Source organism: Rhynchophorus ferrugineus, unplaced genomic scaffold (assembly GCF_030347505.1).
Source record: "Rhynchophorus ferrugineus isolate W39M unplaced genomic scaffold, kcgeb_rfMv2 rfM11, whole genome shotgun sequence".
In the NCBI taxonomy this organism is placed as follows: Eukaryota; Metazoa; Arthropoda; class Insecta; order Coleoptera; family Curculionidae; genus Rhynchophorus; species Rhynchophorus ferrugineus.
In genome coordinates, this window is record NW_027472590.1 from 30,266,237 (window position 1) to 30,292,278 (window position 26,042).

Sequence of the window (26,042 nt, forward strand, 5' to 3'; positions counted from 1 at the left end):
GCTTAATTTTGATAATATATTTTATCAAGAAAGATATAAAAATGTTACTGTGTTACCTGAAAATATATGAGTGATTAATATTACTGAAGTATCTAAATTGGCTGGACTAATACAGTTAAGTGCTAAAACCAATATGGCTATATGGTATGCAAATATATGAGGCAGCATTATAAGAAATGTTTCAGAGCAAGGCGCATATTGAACAGATTTTGAAATGCATGCAGTGAAGATTTCCCATTGAGACGTAGAAATTTTTATAGATAAAGAAGAAGCCAAGAGATTAGCCCGGAAATTCGAAGAAGGCTACTAAATCGGTAACAGTCTTTCTTATGCCTGAGTGAAAAAGGCATGAATGGAGAGAACAGAAATGAGGAATAGCATTTGGTCTAGCGTTAACTTACTGTAGTGTTTTGACGGTCTCTGTTAAACGGGTTAAAAAACTCGTAAACATCGATCTGTCCTTATAGAAAAATCCTATATTATAGGCGTTGCCATTTTTGTCTTTATTTTATTATGAAGCTCATATTACTCCACCAAGCATAGCAGCTCTCTCCTTACGGATATAATTTTCCCCCAGCATTATCAATGGGATAAACTTTAAAGAAGACTCGAAATTTCGTTATAAAACTTCCCCAGCCCGACAACATGTGTCTCGTATGTAGTGTCGACTTTTTCACAATTCCCCTTGCGCCGTCGCCCCGACCTGCCTCCTCTTCCTCCTACACCTCCTCCCCCACCTTCGCCCTCCTCGCGCCGTCTAACCGCCACTACGTCAGTCTGTTTCCAAACAATTTTTCTCCCAAATTGATTTTGTCGCAAGCTGATGGAGTAACATTTTATCTTTTTAAAAAGTTTCCTTTCATGTTTGCCCGATTCGGGGGAGGGGCTGGAGGAGGACGGGGAGGTTCGAGCGCAAAAAATGTCACTATCCAGAAACTTTTTTAATTACAAGTTCGTAGCCGAGTAGAAATAAAAGGGGAGCTCGTGGTGCGGGGGGAGCGGGCGACGGCTGAAGCACGTCACGGCGCCCGGCGCGACTGATGATGTTAGTTTCAAAGAAAACAAAATATCCAGGGACTTTTGTGCTGCGAAACATTCTCGCCCGATCTGTTTCCGCGCATTGTGGACAAATTAATTTTCCAAGTAGCAGAAAAATAATTGTTCTTTATTCTGACGGCTCGGCGAGTTACCGAAAAAATTTATTTGATGGATGGTCTTTGTTTTTTCGTTGATTAAATATTTTTAACGCTTATAGTCTCGTCGTTAATTTCCTTGCACGCTTTTTTCTCTCGGCTGTATAGAGAAATACTGCCGTAGTTAAATCTAATTTATCTATAAAATAATAGATGGGTATAATAAATGGTTAATGACGACAATCCTTACACTGACAAGTGACACTAACTGTGCCCTTCCCTAACTACTAATATTTGAATATTGTTGTAGACTGTTGGTGGACAATATATTTGATTGTGAACAATATATTATGGCTTAAGAATACTCAATAAAGATAGTTGGTACTGCTTTTTAATTAGAAAGAATATATGTAAGCAAAAATATATATCCCTCAACAATATGTAAAAAAACACAATCCAATTTTTGTTAATATTCTGTTATGATATGAGAAATTCTGTAGTTCATAGGGGTAAAGAAATACTAGGTGCTCCATTTAGCATCACTGTGTGTAGGTTTTCTCCTTTATTTTATTCATAAATTATAGCATATTAATAACGTTACAGCTATCTTAATATATATCGTTTTAAAATTGTAAATGAACCTTTTCGTTTTACAATACATGATACGCAGTATGAAATGTTACCAATAAATGTAAAAAATGTAATTAAACATATGATAATGGTAGAACTTTTTATATATATGGAGTACATTAAAAAATCCTAGTTATGCTCTTTTCGCAACTTAATATGGATAACACAGATAATGTTTGTGACTCCTTGTAATTATTTGTATATTCATCCAAAGATTTTTAAGAAGTAGCAGTAAGTATTTTACTTAATCTTAAACTTCATATTCACTAATATAGATGTTGGATGTTATTGTAAACTTATGAAAATTGTCGAAGACTAATGGTGACAGTTGAATACTGAATGGACTGCTGAAGACTGTATGTGATTCTGTTGAAGAGTGGTAAAGATTACGTGTTTAAGACTCTGAAGGTTTTTGCGAAGACTAAGTATCCAAATCGAAATATTGTGGCTTAAGGATACTTAACCAAGATAAAGGGTAATTTTTTAGTCTTTTAGAATACATAGAATCAGAAATGTCATATCTCAACAATAAGATGATATGATGATGGAACTCTAATAATATATATATATATATATATATATATATATATATATATATATATATATATATATATATATATATATATATATATATATATATATACATATTCGTTAAGAAATTATATTATATGTGTGAATAATGAATAAATTTGCTCTGCAAAATATAAAAAAAATCCGAGACCCTCTCTTTTCCCAAATTAATATCGATACAGATAATGTTTGTGACATCCAAAAATTTTGAAGAAGAGACAATAATCGTTTTACAGAATTGTATTCTTCATATACACTAATATAGATGTTAGGTGTTGTTGTAGACTAGTGAACACTGTTGAAGAGGGAATGGACTTATGAAAGCTGTGTGTGATTCTGTTGAAGAGTGGTCAAGATTGGGTGGTAAAGACTGTGAAAGTTATTGCAAGGATAGTATCAAAATCGACATATTGTGGCTTAAGTATACTTAACCAATATAGTCCTTAATTTTTGAAACTCTTAGAATACATGGAATCAAAAATGTATTACCCCAACAATATGATGATATGATGATGGAACCATAATAATATATTTATAAATATTCGTTAAAAAAATTATATTATATCTGTATTGATTTAAATAAGTTCGCCCTGAAAATAAAATATTAAATAATCCCATGATCACACTTTCCCCTCCTTGATATCAATACAGAAAACGTTTGTGACTTTTTGTAATTATACTATAGGTTCATCCAAAGAGTTTGAAGAAATTATATATGAAGGCGTTTGAAGAGGAGATATATCAGATTATTGTAGAATCAAAATGGCACTGTTTCTATACAAATATCTAGGATACCAATCTACGGAATAGTTTTACAATTTTGGTAACTCTAGACTCCATCGGTAAAAAACTAGCCTTTGGTGGGGGTTCACGCTAAACAGCAAGCTTCTGTTCAAATTCCAGTAGATGTCAATTCACAGGAAATTCGTTTCTTTTGCAGTAACTTTTGCCCGAACTCAATTTAATTACATCAAGGAATGATTTGAATAACTTCGAAACGATTGCCAATTCAACGTCAACCTGTCCTTTCTTCTTGATCATTAATTTGATTGTAGCTAATTTGAATGAATATTTGCTTGCTTTAGTTATTATGTTCTATACATTTACAATATATAATTTTATGTTTTAAGTGAATTTTATTTAAAAATTTCGACTGAAAAATCAATTTATTTTATTTTGATTTAAGAGAACTAGTGTTTTGGGCAGAAATAATTTTTGATTTCAATTTTCTTGGCCAATAAAATACGTCATCAGGTACTAGTCAAATGATGCAACGCGCCTGCGCGGTAAGCTTCATTTAAGAAACAATCAGATGCCTCTATATATTCTTTACAATTATCTATATTGGAAATTTAAACTAATCGAACAAAAACTTCTTGAGATAGATTACATTGAAAGAGTGTAAGGTAAATTAAAAGTATTTGTTTGAATTCCTACCCACAATTAGTATGAATGGGATATAATATGAACATAATTAGGACATAAAATCACTGCAAAGTAAAAATGAAAGTGCACGTGTATAACGGACACGCAGAGGTTGTTTTTTTCTGAAATAACATCACCAACCCCTATCCCATTACATAGAAGCGCGTTAATATTTAACCGTAAGCTTCGCAGCACCAGTGACCCTTCCGTCTGCCGCCGCTTCAGGTCGTATCAATGATATACGCACTTAATTTATTTTAATATAGCAGACGGCCCTACTTTCCGCCAGCGCTAATTTAAAATAATTTCACCTGGTGGCCGCAATACGAGCCAACGCCGTAAATACGCCCTCTGCCGTCTCTCCCTCTCTACCACCCTACCTCACAACGCGTCCTCGGTGAGACGTACCCATTTATAATTATGGTTATACAGATGCCGATGTACAGCTCGGTTATATATCACGAGGTACCGCAACCGGTCGGGCTGGACCCACGACTGATGCCGTGTGGGATTTGTGGCGGGTTGATGCGGTCATACGGATAACGAAAAAAGTCTGGCGAATAAAAACAAGCTTTTGCCTAGTTCAATTTATCCGAGTTTTTTTGGCATATACGATATAATTTAAATTATACTGGGCACGTAGATAGTTTATCGAATAAAGAACAATATGCTAGTTTAGTCACAATTAAATGTATATCATTATTTATAGCGTAATTCGTGCTCATTAGTCCATCAAAAAAAAAACCAGTGAACTCTAATAATATATGTATATATATATATCACTACATAGTATAAAACAAAGTCGCCTTTTCTGTCCCTATATCCCTATGTACGCTTAAATCTTTAAAACTACGCAACGGATTTTGATGCGGTTTTTTTCAATAGATAGAGTGATTTAAGAGGAAGGTTTATGTGTATAATACATGCATAATATACTAAGGCAACATTGCTAATTTTAGAGGTCTCTAACGTGATGTCGTAAATTAACCTATTTTTTTAGGCTTATTTAGCAATTAGCAAAAACGCTGCCTAACCTTACGAGTTAGATCAAATTAATGTACTACAGTACTGTACACCATGAAAAGGTCTACAAAAAAGTCCCCGATGGTATATGTTTATCTTTTAGGGATAACCCGCATTAACCATTTTTATTGTTTACTTTTTACGTGAGAAAATGGCTTATTTACGAAGCTATTTTAAGCAATACGGCATTAATCCTTATCGAATTAAGTACCTTAAATACAGTGTGCAATTAATATAGATCAATTCCAATTCCAATAGGTTCCTTACAGCATGTAAATTAAACAAATATTTTCGGAGATATTACAAATTTAAAATTTGCGTTTAAAAATGTGTAATGTAATAAAAATTGTATGAATTTAGATACTCCAAAGATAGCAGGAAATCTTCATAGTAAGTATAGGGGAAGAGGAATTGTTTTACTCCAAATTTAATGCGTGCAGGGCAAGGGCAGTAATGAATGAACCAAAAATACTGGATCGATTTTAATCATGTTTTCATTGAGTGACATAGGCATATATATTTTATGCCCGTGCAAAGTCGGAGCGGGCCGCTATGTTTTTATATACAACGTTCATATTTTTTCTGTAGTGTATTTAATTTAGTATCAGCATTGCACCCGTGCGAAGCCGGGGCGGGTCGCTAGTACGATATAATTTAAATTATACTGGGCACGTAGATAGTTTATCGAATAAAGAACAATATGTTAGTTTAGTCACAATTAAATGCATATTATTATTGATAGCGTAATTTGTGCTTATTGGTCCATCACAAAAAACCAGTGAACTCTAATAATGAGCATAAAGGAATGATATAAAACGTCGCATCAACTTTGACTTTTAGTTTATTTTGTTTTTTTAGCACATTTAGCTGTTTGGCGAGTGCATTGTGATACTAAGTCTTTCAGAGTACTTTGTACTAGTGCTGGGAACTATGGACTGAAAACAGTAATATCAATAATAATAATACGTAACATGCAAATTATAATTTAATTTTAAATGAAATAGAATTACTTTTAAATTTGAATGTTCTGTGGATCTGTAAAATGACCTCAACATTTTATTCTGGAACCTCCGAAAGATAGCTATTTTTCATTTCTTAGTAGCACCCCACAGTTCAATACCATAGGTTAAAAATAAAAATTATTGACTTATAGTGCAAAACTATGTTACCTAAGGATAATCAGCCAATACATTTGGTTTAGTTAAAGGCCAAGCTGTTTGCGTTTTGCCACAATATGATATGTTTTTTTCCATGTTAAACGTCGATCAAAACGCATCCCCAGATATTTAACTTTGTCTGATTGCGGGAGTTCATAATTATTTTTTTTTACTGAGGGAAAAATTCATCTACAAAGGGTGAATGAGTATATGAGTAGATTTTGTCTCATTTGCTTTGATACGCCATATTTTCAACCACAATTCGACTTTGTTAAGATGCAATTGGAATTTTCTTGTGGCTGATATTGGATCCTTGTGTGATGATAAAACCGTTGTACAGTCAGCATATGTTGCAATAGTAGTGTCTCTTTGGCATATAACAAAATTCTAATATAAATAGAATAATGAAACAAAAATAATATTTTCAAGTATATTTTAATATTATATCGCATAATAATGCAGGTTTCAGTTGTTATATTACATTTACATTGAACTCTTTTCCACACCACCTATGAGGCAACTCGATTTTCGATGACAGTTCTAGACGCCATTTTTTCATCTGAATCCCCTGGACGCCCAATTAACAATGACATATCCAAGTAATGTATTTTGTGGTTCGGTTCGGAGTTCGGAGCCCACGTTAAACAATAGGTCCAGTCCAGATCAACCACTAGTTGGTAAAAGGAGACTTTAAAATATAAAAAAAGCGTACTTAAATTATTTAAAAACATCTAGATTTAATGAACATTAAAATGAAATATGTTGGTGAATGTTGGGACCTTTTCTATTATCCTTTTCTATTACCTTGTAACAAAGTTCCTAAAAAGGGTTCGGGACAGAAAATAAAACATACATTTACACAAAATAAGTTAAGCTTTATATTACAGATTCAGTTAGTACATGTTAGTAATATTTTTTAGAGCTCGTTTCCCATAGAAAGCTAAACATTTCGTGTTATCTCGAATCAATTACCCTATGAGAAGCTTTCGGATTCGGCAACTCCCAAAAATCCCTTTAAAAGCGCGACGCCGTCAACGCCACAATCTTAAAAGTTCCAGTTATCAGAAAAATCTATGATGAAAAGCTTCAGAAAATTTGTCAAAAAAGCGAAAGCGGATTTGTTGTCTCGGGCGGTGGGCGACTGAAGTTCGACAGGAGGGGGGAGGGGTGATGGAGTGGAATTGTTGGGGTGGGCATAGGGTTTGTTTGCGAAAACAGTGATTGAGGAAGGGGGCATTATTTACAGGGGCTTGAACGTCGAGTAAACTAATTATGATATACAGAAATTGCATAAAGCCTTATCATTAATATACATACATAAGGGAAAACTTTATTTTACTTTAGCACTTTTCTAATACTGACGGTCTTTGATTATCAGCTAAATGTTTGCTGTTTTATTTTAGATTTTTCTCAATCGAGACAAATAATTACGTTTCCTGTGTCAAAACAACGACTTATATTCAACAATAGTTAATATGAAAGTTTCGTTATCAACTAATGGCGGGGGAAAACATCAAACATTCTCGCTGGTACAAATTATGTTAACTCTGCCCTCACCTCACAAATCCGCTTTTTATATCTGCGTACACATATATCGCTTAAAGTATGTCATTACAATAATGAAAAGATATGTGACAATTTTAAACATTGTTTATTAATAGTAAGATAATTTATTAAAACATATATGTTATGTACAATATCACCATTAATATAAAATTGATGTCTCCTAATCCCTATCATTTTAACAGGCCCAAAATTAAACTTTTCCCTGACGATGGCGTGAATTATTTACAGATGTGGAAGTAACGCGAAAAATTCGAGTGGAAAACAACATGGCAACTCTCTGGAGAGTAGGTTTTTTTTAATATTCCAACATATAAAATATCGAAATTTTTGATGAAATGCAAATTGAGCATCCATGTAAATTTGATTGAGAATATTCAGTTTCTGTTTGGTTTATCGTCAATATAAAAAAAATTGTAAAAATTTTCCTCCCTTAATTTACTAATGCAAGAAAATATTCATTATGTACTTATTTTTAGAATCTCTCAAAAAATAATCTTTAGATTTTTTTGCTTTTTCCATGTGCACTGCAAAATTTTAAAAAACTCTCCTTTCTTATACAGTATTGTAAGGTTATCCAAATAAACATAACATTATGAGGAACCCAAAATATGTCAAGTCGAATTTGTTCAACATACTTGATGTTCAACAAACATCAAGTATGTTCAGTGATGAGATTATGATAGATGAACAAATTAAGGAATTGAAAGAAATATACTTGCTATAAAATAAATAATAAACGAAAATAATATGCGATGAGGCTGGATAGGATCTAATCAAAATACAACTGGTATTTTAAGCACACAAGAGAAGTTTGTTACTTATTCCGTGCAAAACAATATAAAAGTCAATTTCATATAAGATGAGAATTAAATGTTGTTCAAGTAATATCAAAATTGTCAGAATACGACTAGTATAAGCTGTAGTATAAGATCAATAATGTATTTCAAATGCGTCTAAATCAAATTCCTAGAACTTGTCATTTAAGCAGTATTAGGATATTAATTTCTGTTACAAAAAAACTATAGATACTGAAGAAAATTGTATATTTTTAGTAGAATTCCAAACATAATTTAAAAATTCAAATAATGAATAAGATAAATAATTAAATGAATAAGTATGCAATAGAAACACTAATTGTCCACTATATATAGATAAGAGAATCAAGAAGAACCATTGAAACAACTATGAAATTTTCCACGTTAAAATTATTTAAACCGAATACATCATACTTGGATAAAATCAGATATACACAAGAAATAAAATATCCTATCCTATGATATGAGCAGACATAATACGTGATATATATTCTTAAGGACAATTTCTTTTAAATACGCCCAAATAAATGAAGAATGTTGTGCTATAAGAAGGAAGACATTTGAACACTCCTGCACATTCGATAATATAGATGTATGAGTATATTGTCTTGTCTTTATCATACATATCGAAAATGATACCGTAAAATAGAAAACGATATATAAAATGCAGAATACTTCTAATATACTTTACCACAAATAATTTTTTATTAACAGTACTCTTTTCATCATTTCTCATTTCCTAAAAAAAGCTTTCTTTATGTGGCCTGGAGATATTCGTTCCAAATGATGTTAAAATTAAGTGGAAACAATTCAAGGATTTAGAGCATATATTAGATCTAGCGGAAAAACGAAAATTTTAATCACAAAAAGACCTAAAACATGTTTTAATTTACAAAAAGTAAAAATATAAAATCTAGAATCCAAGTGGAGAGAAAATAATTATTTAAATTGCGAAGATACATCTTCGAAGGTGTTTAAAATAAGTGGAGAGAAATCACCATAAAACCACTGTTCAGTCCTTGTAATTACCACATTTTCCTCCAATTTATTTCACCGACAATCTTCTTTTATTAATGATACATCTTTCCTTTTTTCGCGAAAGCTTTCTTTTTATAAAATGTAGCAAATTATGTAGGAGTAATTAAAAACAATCAGAGAACATGCTGAATCGAGAGAGTTAGATAGAAGGAGAAATGAAAAACTTAAGCACACCAAAGGATCTATAATATTTTGATACCTATTTGTTAGTTGAATGAAGAATGAAGAATCTCCAGACTAAATTAAATGAACAACGTTGTTTAAGACTGTTGAAATTAAAAGACATATTTTTAAAGGGGCCTAAAAACTGCAACTAAACCACCATTAAATTACTGGTCTAACCAGAATAATTACAAATTTGGCCTCCAATCTAACCCCACCAATTTTATTTTATTCATGGTATATTTTTTCTTTCTTTCGCAAAAGGGAATTATGTGAATTTAAAGGTCTTTAAAGACTACCTGACCAAAACTACTCTTCGAGTCTTTTAATTGCAATTGTTTCCTCCAATTTATTTCCTTACAAATATTTTTTATCAAAGGTACTCTTTAAGTTATCAGAAAGAACGAGACCACATGCTAGATCGAGAGAGAACTATATGCTACATCCTTTTATTCAATTTATACAACATTAAAAACCTTTATACCAAAAAAAGTACCTATCAACAATCCAAGGTGGCAGAATATCGTTACCTAAAACAATCTAAGTAACAAAGATATATTTTCAAATGGATTTATAAAGGAGCCACTAAATTGCCCTAAAAATCATTGGTCTAACGTTGTAATTACACTCTTTCCTCCAATATTCCTTCATTAGGGGTACCCTTTTCCTTATTTTAATAAAAGATTTCTTCATATAAAATTGATATATTAATTCTGAATTATGTTAAAATTAGGTGGTAGCAATTAAAATGAGTTTTATTAATTTTAAATAATGTTGAAATTAGGTAGTCGCAATTAGAAAGAATATGGGCATATGATATATGAAGAGAGAAAACAAAAAAATTAAGCACATTATTAAATTTTCTATATATTACACCCCTTTATATAATTTATACAGTTTTAAATACCTTTATAAAAAATAAAAAGGATCTAGTGCCAATCCAAGTGGTGAGCGTATCCTTACTTAAGACCATCTAAGTTACCCATATATATTTTCAAAGGCATTTAAAAAAGAAATTCTAAATCATCTTTAAACCACTGTTAAAATCTTATAATTACACTTTTTTTTCCTCTAATATTATTTTATTAAGAGTACTCTTTTCCTTATTTCACAAGTATTTACTTCATATAAAATTTATATATTAATTCTGAATAAAATTAGAATTAGGTGGCAGCAAATGGAAAGAAATGGGGCACATGTCAGACAGAGATAAAATAGTCTTATACCAAACAAAAAGAAACTATCACCAATCCAAGTTGGAAGAATGTCATTACTTAATACCATCTAGATTACCAAGATATATTTTCAAAAAGATTTAAAAATGGGGCACTAATTAACCCTTAAACCACTGATCTAACGTTGTAATTACAGTTTTTCCTCCAATATTCCTTCATTAAGGTTTCTCTTTACCTTTTTTCACAAAAGCTTGCTTGATATAAAATTGATATATTAATTATGAATGATGTTAAAATAAGGTGGTAGCAATTATAATGAGTTTTATTAATTTTAAATGATGTTGAAATTAGGTAGTAGCAATTAGAAAGAACACATATGATATATGAAGAGAAAATACAAACAAATTAAGCACATTATTAAATTTTCTATATATTATACCCCTTTATATAATTTATATAGTATTAAATACCTTCATAACAAATAAAAAGAATTTATTACCAATCCAAGTTGTGAGAATATCCTTACTTAAGGCCATCTAAGTTACCCATATATATTTTCAAAGGCATTTAAAAAAGAAATTCTAAATCATCTTTAAACCACTGTTAAAATCTTATAATTACACTTTTTTTTCCTCTAATATTATTTTATTAAGAGTACTCTTTTCCTTATTTCACAAGTATTTACTTCATATAAAATTTATATATTAATTCTGAATAAAATTAGAATTAGGTGGCAGCAAATGGAAAGAAATGGGGCACATGTCAGACAGAGATAAAATAGTCTTATACCAAACAAAAAGAAACTATCACCAATCCAAGTTGGAAGAATGTCATTACTTAATACCATCTAGATTACCAAGATATATTTTCAAAAAGATTTAAAAATGGGGCACTAATTAACCCTTAAACCACTGATCTAACGTTGTAATTACAGTTTTTCCTCCAATATTCCTTCATTAAGGTTTCTCTTTACCTTTTTTCACAAAAGCTTGCTTGATATAAAATTGATATATTAATTATGAATGATGTTAAAATAAGGTGGTAGCAATTATAATGAGTTTTATTAATTTTAAATGATGTTGAAATTAGGTAGTAGCAATTAGAAAGAACACATATGATATATGAAGAGAAAATACAAACAAATTAAGCACATTATTAAATTTTCTATATATTATACCCCTTTATATAATTTATATAGTATTAAATACCTTCATAACAAATAAAAAGAATTTATTACCAATCCAAGTTGTGAGAATATCCTTACTTAAGGCCATCTAAGTTACCCATATATATATTCAAAGGCATTTAAAAAAGAAATTCTAAATCATCTTTAAACCACTGTTAAAATCTTATAATTACACTTTTTTTTCCTCTAATATTATTTTATTAAGAGTACTCTTTTCCTTATTTCACAAGTATTTACTTCATATAGAATTTATATATTAATTATGAATAAAATTAGAATTGGGTGGCAGCAAATGGAAAGAAATAGAGCACATGTCAGACAGAGATATAATAGTCTTATATCAAACAAAAAGAAACTATCACCAATTCAATTTGGAAGAATGTCATTACTTCATACCATCTAGATTACCAAGACATATTTTCAAAAAGATTTAAAAATGGAGCACTAATTAACCCTTAAACCACTGATCTAACGTTGTAATTACAGTTTTTCCTCCAATATTCCTTCATTAAGGGTTCTCTTTACCTTTTTTTTACAAAAGCTTGCTTGATATAAAATTGATATATTAATTCTGAATGATGTTAAAATTGGGTGGTAGCAATTAAATGGGGCGAGACTACACGTCAGACCCAAAGAGCAAAAGGAAAAATTTAAGCACATAAAAGTGGAATATTTTAATACCCTACCGAGACCCTTAATGAAATATTTGCGAAGGCTTAATCAATTTAAGTTATTAAGGTCATCATTTATTTAAATTCAATTTGGATCGCTTAATAAAATTTTCATTTGTTCGACTTCTTCGGCGTTCTGGTCGGTCTCGTTGAGTTTCGTATTAAATCAAAACAAGATTTACTCTGTGCCGACGTCTCTCTCCGGCAAACCCCCCTCCCCCAACCAAGCGGTCTCTTTACCACTCTCACCGTTATGACGGATAAGATAAAATCGTCTTATATCCTACAATTTCTTTTATTATTCCGTTTCCTGGTTAGTCCTCGTTCTTGCTTCTCCTTTTTTGGCGATTTTATTTTCATCTGGTACGGTTCGACGTAAAAAACGGGTAATCTTTCATATATTTTCCGTCCTTTTCGGAGTTCGTTCATTGTGATTTAGTAATGATGAATGTATATAACTGTATTCTGAAGAAGTTTAATAATAATTAAAAATTGCATCGTTATAATTATTTAGGCTTCATAATGATTAGAAGTAGTGGAACATTAAGTTGGTAGACAACGAAGACAATAGATAGACCTTAAGGCTTTATCGCAATGTATATTTCCGCCACTGTTGATGTTTTATAAACATACTATTTCATACAAAACATGGTTCTTTCCTGATATAATTGCAGATTTAATTTTTCACATGCCTTTTTTGGTACTTATTCCAACTAATTTTGCAGCGTTTGCTTAGAAAATCTATATTTATATTAAAAAATTGTCGTTACCTTTAGCACTATTTATTAACACTGATAATGATGGACTCGGTGCTATAACTCATATATTGACATGGAAGATAACCAATAACCACTGGAAATATACAAATGTCCGAAGCTTGAAACTTCAACTCCTTGAAACTCGCCAAAGTACACATCGGATAACAAATGATTTTAATGAAATGACTGCTATGCGCCAATATATATATATATATATATATATATATATATATATATATATATATATATATATATATTTAATTTTAATACTCTAATAATATATATTTAATTTTTTGCCACATTTATAGCAACAAATTGTTGAACAGAAAAAAAGCGAGGGAGAAGAAAGACAAGAGATCAGACAAAAAATATATAGGATAGACGTACTAATTACAGAGGCAAGAGGTCTCCAACTTCTGATTTTATTTTATCCAAGTTTAAGTATGATTTACCATTACTTTTCTGTATATATTTGAAGGACAAGATCTGAAGTAGTTGAGCTCTAACTTGTTTTATATAACTTAATTATTCTAATACCCCTAATATTCTAAAATTACAGGATATATTATGGGGTTTTAGTTATATTAGACCAATTAGTATATATATATATATATATATATATATATATATATATATATATATATATATATATATATATATATATATATATATATTTTAGTATATATATATATATATATATATATATATATATATTTTAGTATATATATATATATATATATATATATATATATATATATATATATATATATATATATTAACTATACTCTAATACTTACTCTATTACTTTAAACTCTATTTTGAACTCTATTTTTGCTTGTGTAAATATGCTTTTTAATATATTCCTCTTAAACATATGGTTATAAACATAAACTAAAAAAGAACTTGAAAATATAAACAGAAAAGTAATAGTGCTCCTAAGTCTCCTCCAACATTCACCAGACATTGCATCATTACATAATTGCATTAAAAGATCTGGAGAATTGCTGCAAAGAATTGGAGAATTTGTTGCAAATATCTTAAATTTTGTATCCATTATTTTATTTGATTTCAAGAAATGAACCAGTGGAAGAAGCTAAATCGAAATATGGTTACAGATTTCAGCTTTTAATGATTCATATCAAAATATTTTTTGATATTACTGTAAAATATTTTTAAGATATCCAAAAGAAGAGACGGAATCTTATTTATACATCCAACATTATATATTATCTTAAAAATAGTAACACCAATTAATTTTAATCTGATCATATTTTTCGGTACTGAGAATTCTTTTAATTGAAATGAATATTTTCTCGTAATTTGGTTCATTGTGGTCCTGTTGTTTCATTCTCTTGTACTAAATCATACAATATAATATTTAATGAACTATAATTAAAATTAAATAAATAATAGCTAATTATACCACTGCAGTATTAAATATTGATTGGATTAATTAATCATGTGTAGTTAGACCTCTTTTGTATTTTATTTTCGCTCACAAAATATTTAATATTTATAATTCATAATGATACCACTCATTTTTTATTAGTTGGCAACAATTTTCATTAAAATATCTTGATAATGAATACTTTTTTAATGTAAAAAAATCCAAAGATAACTTAATAATCACAAAAATGTTTAACTGTTTATGTAAATAACTTAGTACTGAATAATAACAAAAAATATATAATGGCTGAAAGAACACTATGATTTGGTTTTCCTGGTTTTTATTGCTATTTACTTTCTGTCCTTGTAATAATAGATGGTGTTCAATATGCAGTGAAATGTATTTCTTGCTTTTATAGATATTCTTTTAATAACTTTCTCTTATACACATAGTTATCAAACAAGCTAATAAAGTTCTGTAAGAACTTCTTTTGAAAAGAATAAGAACGATCTTATAAATTCTTTCTATATCTTTTCTCTTAGGTGTTTCGCCTTTCTGAAATTGCTCTTTGCTGATTCTACCTTATATCTATGGGATTTTCATCATTTGCTGTTTCTTATTACCTCATAACCAAATATTTTACCATTATTATAATACATTTATTTTAATTGTAGGTAACTAATTTTTTATTAATTGGTAATCATTTTTATGAAAATGACAATGAGTTCTTTTTAGCGTGAAAAAAATAATATGGAAAAATTAAATAATTACTTGTTAATCACAGAAATGCTATAATTCAATACTGTATAATTAAAAAATGTATATACTGTGTGAAAGAATAATATAATTAGGTTTTGCTCTAGATGGGTTCAATGTGAATTGAAATTTATTTCTTACTTTTGTAAATATTCTTTTTAGTAGTTCTATAGTAATAACATCTCCTTCTTATACACATGTTTAGCAAATATAAGCTAAGAAAGTTCCGTAATAACTTCTTTAGAATAGAATAAGAATTGAATTTGATACTGAATAATTTAAAAAGTATATACTGTGTGAAAGAATAATATAATTAGGTTTTGCTCTAGATGGGTTCAATGTGAATTGAAATTTATTTCTTACTTTTGTAAATATTCTTTTTAGTAGTTCTATAGTAATAACATCTCCTTCTTATACACATGTTTAGCAAATATAAGCTAAGAAAGTTCCGTAATAACTTCTTTAGAATAGAATAAGAATTGAATTTGATACTGAATAATTTAAAAAGTATATACTGTGTGAAAGAATAATATAATTAGGTTTTGCTCTAGATGGGTTCAATGTGAATCGAAATTTATTTCTTACTTTTGTAAATATTCTTTTTAGTAGTTCTATAGTAATAACATCTCCTTCTTATACACATGTTTAGCAAATATAAGCTAAGAAAGTTCCGTAATAACTTCTTTAGAATAGAATAAGAATTGAATTTGATACTGAATAATTTAAAAAGTATATACTGTATGAAAGAATAATATAATTAGGTTTTGCTCTAGATGGGTTCAATGTGAATTGAAATTTATTTCTTGCTTTTGTAAATATTCTTTTTAGTAGTTCTATAGTAATAACATCTCCTTCTTATACACATGTTTAGCAAATATAAGCTAAGAAAGTTCCGTAATAACTTCTTTAGAATAGAATAAGAATTGAATTTGATACTGAATAATTTAAAAAGTATATACTGTATGAAAGAATAATATAATTAGGTTTTGCTCTAGATGGGTTCAATGTGAATCGAAATTTATTTCTTACTTTTGTAAATATTCTTTTTAGTAGTTCTATAGTAATAACATCTCCTTCTTATACACATGTTTAGCAAATATAAGCTAAGAAAGTTCCGTAATAACTTCTTTAGAATAGAATAAGAATTGAATTTGATACTGAATAATTTAAAAAGTATATACTGTGTGAAAGAATAATATAATTAGGTTTTGCTCTAGATGGGTTCAATGTGAATTGAAATTTATTTCTTGCTTTTGTAAATATTCTTTTTAGTAGTTCTATAGTAATAACATCTCCTTCTTATACACATGTTTAGCAAATATAAGCTAAGAAAGTTCCGTAATAACTTCTTTAGAATAGAATAAGAATTGAATTTGATACTGAATAATTTAAAAAGTATATACTGTGTGAAAGAATAATATAATTAGGTTTTGCTCTAGATGGGTTCAATGTGAATCGAAATTTATTTCTTACTTTTGTAAATATTCTTTTTAGTAGTTCTATAGTAATAACATCTCCTTCTTATACACATGTTTAGCAAATATAAGCTAAGAAAGTTCCGTAATAACTTCTTTAGAATAGAATAAGAATTGAATTTGATACTGAATAATTTAAAAAGTATATACTGTGTGAAAGAATAATATAATTAGGTTTTGCTCTAGATGGGTTCAATGTGAATTGAAATTTATTTCTTACTTTTGTAAATATTCTTTTTAGTAGTTCTATAGTAATAACATCTCCTTCTTATACACATGTTTAGCAAATATAAGCTAAGAAAGTTCCGTAATAACTTCTTTAGAATAGAATAAGAATTGAATTTGATACTGAATAATTTAAAAAGTATATACTGTGTGAAAGAATAATATAATTAGGTTTTGCTCTAGATGGGTTAAATGTGAATTGAAATTTATTTCTTGCTTTTGTAAATATTCTTTTTAGTAGTTCTATAGTAATAACATCTCCTTCTTATACACATGTTTAGCAAATATAAGCTAAGAAGGTTCCGTAAGAACTTCTTTAGAATAGAATAAGAATTGAATAATTAAAAAATGTATACACTGTGTGAAAGAATAATATAATTAGGTTTTGCTCTAGATGGGTTCAATGTGAATTGAAATTTATTTCTTACTTTTGTAAATATTCTTTTTAGTAGTTCTATAGTAATAACATCTCCTTCTTATACACATGGTTAGCAAATATAAGCTAAGAAAGTTCCGTAATAACTTCTTTAGAATAGAATAAGAATTGAATTTGATACTGAATAATTTAAAAAGTATATACTGTATGAAAGAATAATATAATTAGGTTTTGCTCTAGATGGGTTCAATGTGAATTGAAATTTATTTCTTACTTTTGTAAATATTCTTTTTAGTAGTTCTATAGTAATAACATCTCCTTCTTATACACATGTTTAGCAAATATAAGCTAAGAAAGTTCCGTAATAACTTCTTTAGAATAGAATAAGAATTGAATTTGATACTGTATAATTAAAAAATGTATACACTGTATGAAAGAATAATATAATTAGGTTTTGCTCTAGATGGGTTCAATGTGAATTGAAATTTATTTCTTACTTTTGTAAATATTCTTTTTAGTAGTTCTATAGTAATAACATCTCCTTCTTATACACATGGTTAGCAAATATAAGCTAAGAAGGTTCCGTAAGAACTTCTTTAGAATAGAATAAGAATTGAATAATTAAAAAAAGTATATACTGTGTGAAAGAATAATATGTTTAGGTTTGCTAACCATATACACATGGTTAGCAAAAATAAGCCAATAAAGATCTAAAAGAACTTCTTTAAAGTTCAATAACAATGGTCTTATAAATTCTTTCAGTTTCTTTACTCTTAGGTGATTCTCTTTTTTGAAGTTGTTTGTTTGATACTGTTTCTCATTACCCCATAACCAAATATTTTATCTATATTAACTTGTATTGTTCTTCTGTTTTCAGAAAAAAAACTCTGATTCTGCCAAAATGTTTCTGAGAAACGTTGACCTTCAGCCCCTCCCCATATGTCCAATAACTCACAAAAATTAAATTAAATTACTAGTATAGCATTGACGTTCTTGATTAAAGTGAATTAATTACTACTGTTGTAGACGATAATAATATCCAGTTATAATTTTAATCAATCATAGTTATCATTTACCTATATTTACATTTATAAATATATCTTAATTATAATTAGTCATAACGATAGTAAATTGAAATGGTAATATATGAAAAGTATAATTACTTATGTAGCAATTATGATTAATTAAAATTGACACTAGAGCGATGCGAGATGAAAAGTATTTCGTCCAATTTTGGGCCCCATTAGCTAAAAATGTTAGTTATCACTGTCATTCATCATTAATATTGTCTTAAAAATTCATTTTTTATACGTTAATTGGTTTCTTTTTGTTAATCTCAACCGACCACTGCTACTTTGGTGGTCCCTGTGTAAGAAAAGGTCGGTAAAAGTTCTCCGTTTTATCGATGATCTTCCTTCTCGTCATATAATAAGCTATAGGATGTAAATATAGGAGAATATCATGTAAAAGTTGTAACTGTAATGGTATAGTTCATTATATAATGAGATATTTTTGGAAGTGTGATCAATGTCTTGTAGATTTCAGACTCTATAGGAATGAATATCCGAAGCAAGACTTTTGTAGACTGACCAAATCTTCTTATACTTGAACTTCTTTAATGCTTATGCTATTTAACTTTTGCCGTTGCAAAAATATTTTGGTTATTCTTATTCATTTATTAATTTAATTCTTGGAATGAGATTCATTATATTCTACTTATTGAGAGTAAATCAGGATAAACATCGGGGGTTTTGTGTTTGAACATCTTGTAGCCTCTCCTTTGGAAATTTACAAATAGCGGTCTACAAGATATCGAGTCTCGTTGCGAGAACTGCATAGAAGACAACGTTTCCTTTATACGAATACAAATAGAGGTCGGAGATGATGTCGAAGTCGTTCGTTTTTTTTTGGGAAGCTGGAAGACGAATTCAAAATTGAAGTTGTCGAAGGGTATCAGCTCCGCGCCAGCAACTATTAGCGAGTGGTTTTCGTCGTTTCCGTTTACGGTCAAGTCATCAAGCCGTGGAGTTTTTGTAGGTTGGTCAAAGTAGTCGTGTCGTCGGGCTGCAACCGTAGAGCTTCTTTGTAGCTGTGTTCAGCTTCGCGGTATTTTCCGTTTAGGTGTAGTATGGCACCAAGATTGGTATGTCCTCGTGCGTCCTGAAAATAGAAAAGATAATTAACGTTTTATTATACAAAAAAGCCTGGGTAAAAAGTAATGTCGGATTTTCCTAATAGGTAGCTTTAAAATCCATATTAATATTTGGTGCATGTAACAGGTGGGGCAAAAGTCCCGCCACTATATTGATTGCGCGCCAATTTCGTTACGTGACTTTTAGCTCAGTTTCGCTTTAACCATTGTATGGTGTAGACATCCAAATTTTATTATGGATAAATATACGCTACAAGAACGAAAACATGCTTCGTTCTGGAATACAACGGAGGTATTCTAACGCTGAAAACATTTCTGTATGCAGTTTAAGGCGCATTTTGAAAACTCATTAGAAACTGTTCCCGTATAAAATTCAATTTATCCAAAAATTGCTACCGGGAGAGTACGAGTACAGTAATGTAATCCTAATGCTGTATGGAGAAATTGATGATTTTTTGTCTAGATTGATAATGAGCCATGAAGCTCATTTTCTTCTCAGTGGCCACGTCAATAAATAGAACAGTCGGTTTTGGGAAACCCAAAATTCTCAATTACTTCATGAAACAACATTGCATCCACTAAAAAGAACTGTATGGTCCCTGTCTTTTTTTTAAATTACCAAGATGTTGCAGTTACTGCTGAACGGTATCAAGACATGATTATAAATTTTCTTGTGTCTGAAATGGAAAAGCAAGGATTAGAGGACATGTGGTTTCAGCAAGAGCACACACAGCTCGTTCAACAATTCAGTTATTGACTAACGTTTTCCCACGAAGACTAATATCGCAAAGTGGCGATTTAACATGGCCAGCCAGATCTCCGAATTTAACGGTACTAGACTTTTTATTATGGGGTTTTCTAAAATCAAAATGTATGTGAATAAGTTTCAAACGATTCAACATCTTAAGGACGATATTCGTCACAAGAAATTCTGCCTCAGATGTTGCAGGAAAGTGCATAGTGAATCGCGGCCATTATTTAGCCGATATAATTTTTGAAAATTTGATGTAACTTTATGAAAACCAAACTTACTTTTTTCTCCTTGAGCAAAGTTATAGTACATTAGAATGGTAGCGGGACTTTTACGCCACGTTACATGTATCTTAATAATAACTATAAACAACATTTGGCATTTTTCCGTGTATGATTCAATTTTCAGTGAATAATATACATTTTTCCCAAGCGACCACTTTGTCAGTTTTGACCCGCGCGCGTTACAAAACAATTTCGGCACCCATAGCTCGTTAGTGTTTACAACAGCAAAATCAAAGTACTGTAAATACGCATTAAGTGCATTTGTCATGGTTCTTCTACATTTATCGATCATATATCATCCAGAAACGTAAAGAAACACACTGAATCGACGGATAATTTTGGGTCGTTTTCTCTGCATTTTCATAATTCCGTATCACAATCACAGCACAAAAACACGCTACAAGGAATATTAGGAAATATAAATGTCAATATTTGGTCACTCTCAATGCTATAAAGGACTATAAAGGTAGTTTGTTCAATTTTATTTGGATTTATCACATAGTTCCTAGTGGTGGACATTCTGAGGAAAATAAACAGTTTCCTTCTCATTTTCCAACATTTTCATCAAACTACGTTGTTCTTCGATTAGAAGATATTTGTTTCGTAACTGAAACTGGTAAGATCGCTGATTTGTCAATATCCAATATAAAGCGATTATATTTATATATTTCAATTCTTCAGTAATGTGCGTTATTCTCAGTTTATTGTTGCTTTACGAGAAAATTAATTAATTTTTCATTTTATAAGTTGAACTAAGAAATAATAAAATTAATTTTAGTTAATTTTTTGATAAACCTCGTATGAAATCGACTGTTATTATACACGGGAATTAGCGAGAACTCTTCCTGTTGAATGAAATATAATATAGCCATTTCCGATGTTGAAATTTAAGTATAAACACATTTTATGTATAATAGCATTTTCTGTAATCATACACTGCGTCAAAACAAAGCTTTCGTATGCCCTAAAAGTTCGATGCTATATTGATTTTACTGAAACAAAACCCCCACACTTTTTTTAGGATATAACAATCAACATATTTTTTGAAATTATTTTTACAAATTCGTTTTTGTCTTTGGCTGGACTTATTGCTTAATGGGTCTAAACCATGGCCTCTCTTAGGATGGGCTTCGGTTGGTTGCCGAAAAAAATATCGATATATCGATTTAGATATTTTTAAAAATATATCAAAATAAAGTAAGATATACCACTATATTGAAGAAAAAATAAAAATAACAATATTTTTAATAGACCTGTAAAATTAAATACCAAACCACACTCAAGCGTCAAAATTAAGAATCAGTTTTAAGGAATTCTTAAATATTACTAAAATATTTTGAAGTTTCTTTTGAAAAAATGATGAAAGATATCAGGTAACAAATATATCCATATATATATCGGTCAAAAATTTTCGGTCAAAATATATAGATATTGTCTGAACATAAAGTTTGTACAAATTTGGTAAATATTTTAAACCGTTGATAAATATTAAGATTTTTAACGATCAAAAATATGCAACTATATCTCAATTTATTCCTTGCGCCTTTCATCGATTATATTAGTTATTTACTGTATAGACTTTATTTTTGAGAAGTCAATAGTTCATTTAATGATTATAAATACAATACAATATACGATATATGTAATTAATATTACATGTTTAGGTTTATAACATAAAAGCAAATAAAAATCATATGTATTTATATTTGATGCTTTGATACACCATATCATTCACAAATATTTGGGTACGAGAAAGCTCTGTGCAAAGTGGGTGCTGCGTGAGCTCACTTTTGACCAAAAACAGCGACGAGTTGATGATTCGGAGCAGTGTTTGAAGATGATCAAGCGTAACAAACCCGAGTTTTTGCGTCGATATGTGACAATGGATGAAACATAGCTGCATCATTTTGCCCCGAATTCCAATCCCTTTTGAGTGAAACAACTTTTGCTATTGCGAAATGAAAATGGATGAAAAGGAATTTCCCGTGTTGGTAAAATATTGCTTCTTGAAGTGACAAAATACAGCTGAAGCAAAAACTTGGCTTGATGCCGAGTTTCCGGACACTGCCCCAGGAAAATCAACCATCAAGGGCATGCTAAAGAAAAAAAGCTAGCATGCCATTGGTATGCTAAATTTAGACGTGGCTAAATGAGCACCGAAGACGGTGAACGAAAAGAACGCCCAAAACAGGCTGTTACCGACGAAAATATTTAAAAAGCTCTGAAAATTATTTTGAATCACCGTAAATTGAAATTGAATGAAACAGCAGACACCCTAAAGATATCAACTGAACATGTACATTATATCATTCACGAATAAATGGGTATGAGAGAGCTTTGTGCAAAGTGGGTACCGCGCGAGCTCACTTTTGACCAAAAACAACAACAAGTTGATGATTCAGAGCAGTTTTTGAAGATGATCAAGGGTAATAAACCCGAGTTTTTGCGTTGATATGTGACAATGGATGAAACATGGCTCAATAATTTCACTCTGAAGTTCAATGGACAGTCATACGTGTGGACTGCATAAGATGAACCCGCTCCAAAGCGTGGGAAAACGCAACAGTGGGCTGGAAAGGTTATGGCGTCTGTATTTTGGGATGCGCATGGAATAGTTTTCATTGACTACCTTGAAAAAGGAAGGACCATCAACAGCGACCATTACATAGCGTTATTGCACCGTTTGAAGGGCGAAATTGCTGAAAAACGGCAGCATTGGAGGAAAGCAAAGTGCTGCTTCACCAAGATAATGCACCGTGTCACAAGGCAGTGAGAACGATGGCAAAAATCCATGAATTGGGCTTCGAATTGCTTCCTCATCCACCGTATTCTCCAGACCTGGCCCCCAGCCACTATTTTCTGTTCCCAGATCTCAAAAGAATGCTCGCTGGGGAGAAATTTTCGTCGAATGAGGAGCTGATCGACGAAACTGTGGCCTATTTTGAAGCAAAGGATAAATCGTACTACAAAAATGGCATCGAGTTGGAGGGTCGCTATAATCAATGTATAACCCTTGAAGGGAATTACGTTGAATAAAAAGAAACTAATTTTGTAAAAAAAATGTATTACTATAGTAGGCCGGGGACGTTTCAATTGACCTGTTATGAGAGTAACATAACATCGAATTTCGATCACAGGGAGTCATAACCCACTCATACGTAATCCCAACGACAACGAAATTCATGTCATGGGTATTGAAAAGGAAACGCCATCACGTAAACGCGAACAAAACCGCCACAACCCTCGCCATCATCCCCCTGAGGAACTGCAGCGAGGAAACCGATTAGTAACCATAATTAATGAATGCAAAATGGAGTAGAAGCGCGAGAGCGAGGCGCTAACGAACGGTAGCTCCCTCTTTGTTCGAAGATTTCGACGAGGATTAAAACGAAAAGTATTCGCCACAAAAGTTCGAACAATGGGACCTGATTCTTTCCGGGATTTTAACGCGCCAAGTTAAAGGGTACTTTTTATGGATTAATGATTGTGTTGTTGTAGGGAGTCGGTGATTCTTCGAGGAGGGAAGGGGGGTGTTGATTTTACGGTTTCCCCTGCCCTTTGTTCTGAACAATCCGTTATTTGTTCAATCAATCATATTCGTTCATTAGTTCGTTATTAAGTACATTAATTTTTTTCATGTTTTGTCAAATTATTTTCCGCATTTTAAATACATATATAGAAGCGTGAAATTAAAGTTCATATGAAAGAAAAAATGTTAACCCTGTAAAAACAAGTTTTAGTAACATATCAATTTAAGATTTCTGAGTATCTCCACTGATAAAATTAATAACTGAACAAGATAAAATTAATAAATTAACTTTTAACTTAGAATTAGCCTTAAATATGTAAAATTGAATATTGGATGTGGTCTTTATAGCACTGATAGTTTTACTGTTGATTAAACGTTTATCCATTATGATGATATAAATCGCAAAAAGTATGTAAGTCCGAAGAAAGTCATTTTTCTTTACCTGATTCAATAATGGGCAGGACATAAGTTATAATAACATCACGCTTCAACACTGTATGAGTAGTCACAACATTAAGTTTAATAAAACTTAGTCTTTAGCCCCTTTATAAAGCCATTTTGACTAAAAACATCGCGAGAAGGTGTGATTTATAATCACTACAATAATCTCATTGATAAACTATAAATTGCTTTAACAGGATGAACGGAATAGGAGAGATTTAGTATCAAAGCTCCTGCCCTGAAGATATAATCTATAACGAATACGAAACGTCGTCTAGTTTCAGTCAATAAAGGAGGCCTCAATTTTTTAATTCAATTAAAAATGAGTCAATAAAATGTTTATTTGCGTTATCTAAAATTACTTGTTCGAGAGTTGCAGAATGGTATACAGAGGTTTCAAAAATTCAATTTCCTCTTTTTTATGTTAACACAAAAGTTAATACGATTGTTTGTATTTTAATTGCTATCTACCAAAACTATGTCGAAACGCAACGCTGTCAAAGAGTTGCAATTTGTTGTAGGTTTTAATAAATTAAAATAAATATTCTTCTGTTGGGCGATATTATATTTTTCCAATATGTAGCTGTGCTTTGACGTGCCGCATAAAGGGAATACCATTATTCATGAAATCTCTACATATTTAAATACTGGAAAACGCTATATTACATTTTATTGCATTTAATATGAAGAGGACTAATGATTCTATATATGTTTTGTACACGTGCATATACTAATAATTGTCGTTTTATTAATATAAAAACGTATTTTGGTATATTCGAAAACCGATATGAGGATTGGTTTAAAAAAATGATATCAATGTAATACAACTATTTAAGCTTTAGAGCTACTGTCCATTCGGTCTATATAGAGGAATATCTAAAAGTTGTCTTTCATGTATTTTTGGTTGACAAAAGGAATTTACGTTAGAAAAATAATGACTAATGAAGTTGTGCTAAATGAAATAATTGATAAAAACTTCGGAAATACCAACCATATACGAATTGGTCTTAAACGGCTTCAAGACCATTTTAGTTGTAGATAAACATTATATTTGCTTTGTAGTAGTAACATCTATAAATGTCAAGGAGTAAAAATGGTCAAATTTGTCAGTGATAATACCCCACCTGCTACAACTAACATTATTAATAGAGACATTATCAATAACATTACTAACGAGTGGACTACTAACAGTGAACCACGTCATCACAATATCCAACGTATTGCCTATCGCAATTTGTAAATTCGTTTTAAAATTAGACAATATTTTCCTTCTCATTTTATTATAGTTAATTAAAGTGTCGTCTAGATATCAAATACCTGTAAAATTCCTCAAAGCATTAGAGTTTTAGAGTGCTAT

General features: G+C 30.4%; 1 protein-coding gene across 2 annotated transcripts in view; it reads right to left on the reverse strand.

Moving 5' to 3' along the window:
- Positions 1 to 19,218: 19,218 nt before the first annotated feature.
- The window catches only part of LOC143205184 (protein O-mannosyl-transferase TMTC2), a 456,770-nt gene continuing 449,946 nt past the window's right edge, over positions 19,219 to 26,042 (reverse strand). For both annotated transcript variants that reach the window (XM_076418306.1, XM_076418305.1), the window contains exon 12: positions 19,219 to 19,688. In XM_076418306.1, coding sequence (XP_076274421.1) covers positions 19,536 to 19,688 — 153 coding nt within the window. In that variant the 3' untranslated portion in view covers positions 19,219 to 19,535. The remainder of the gene's footprint in view (positions 19,689 to 26,042) is intronic.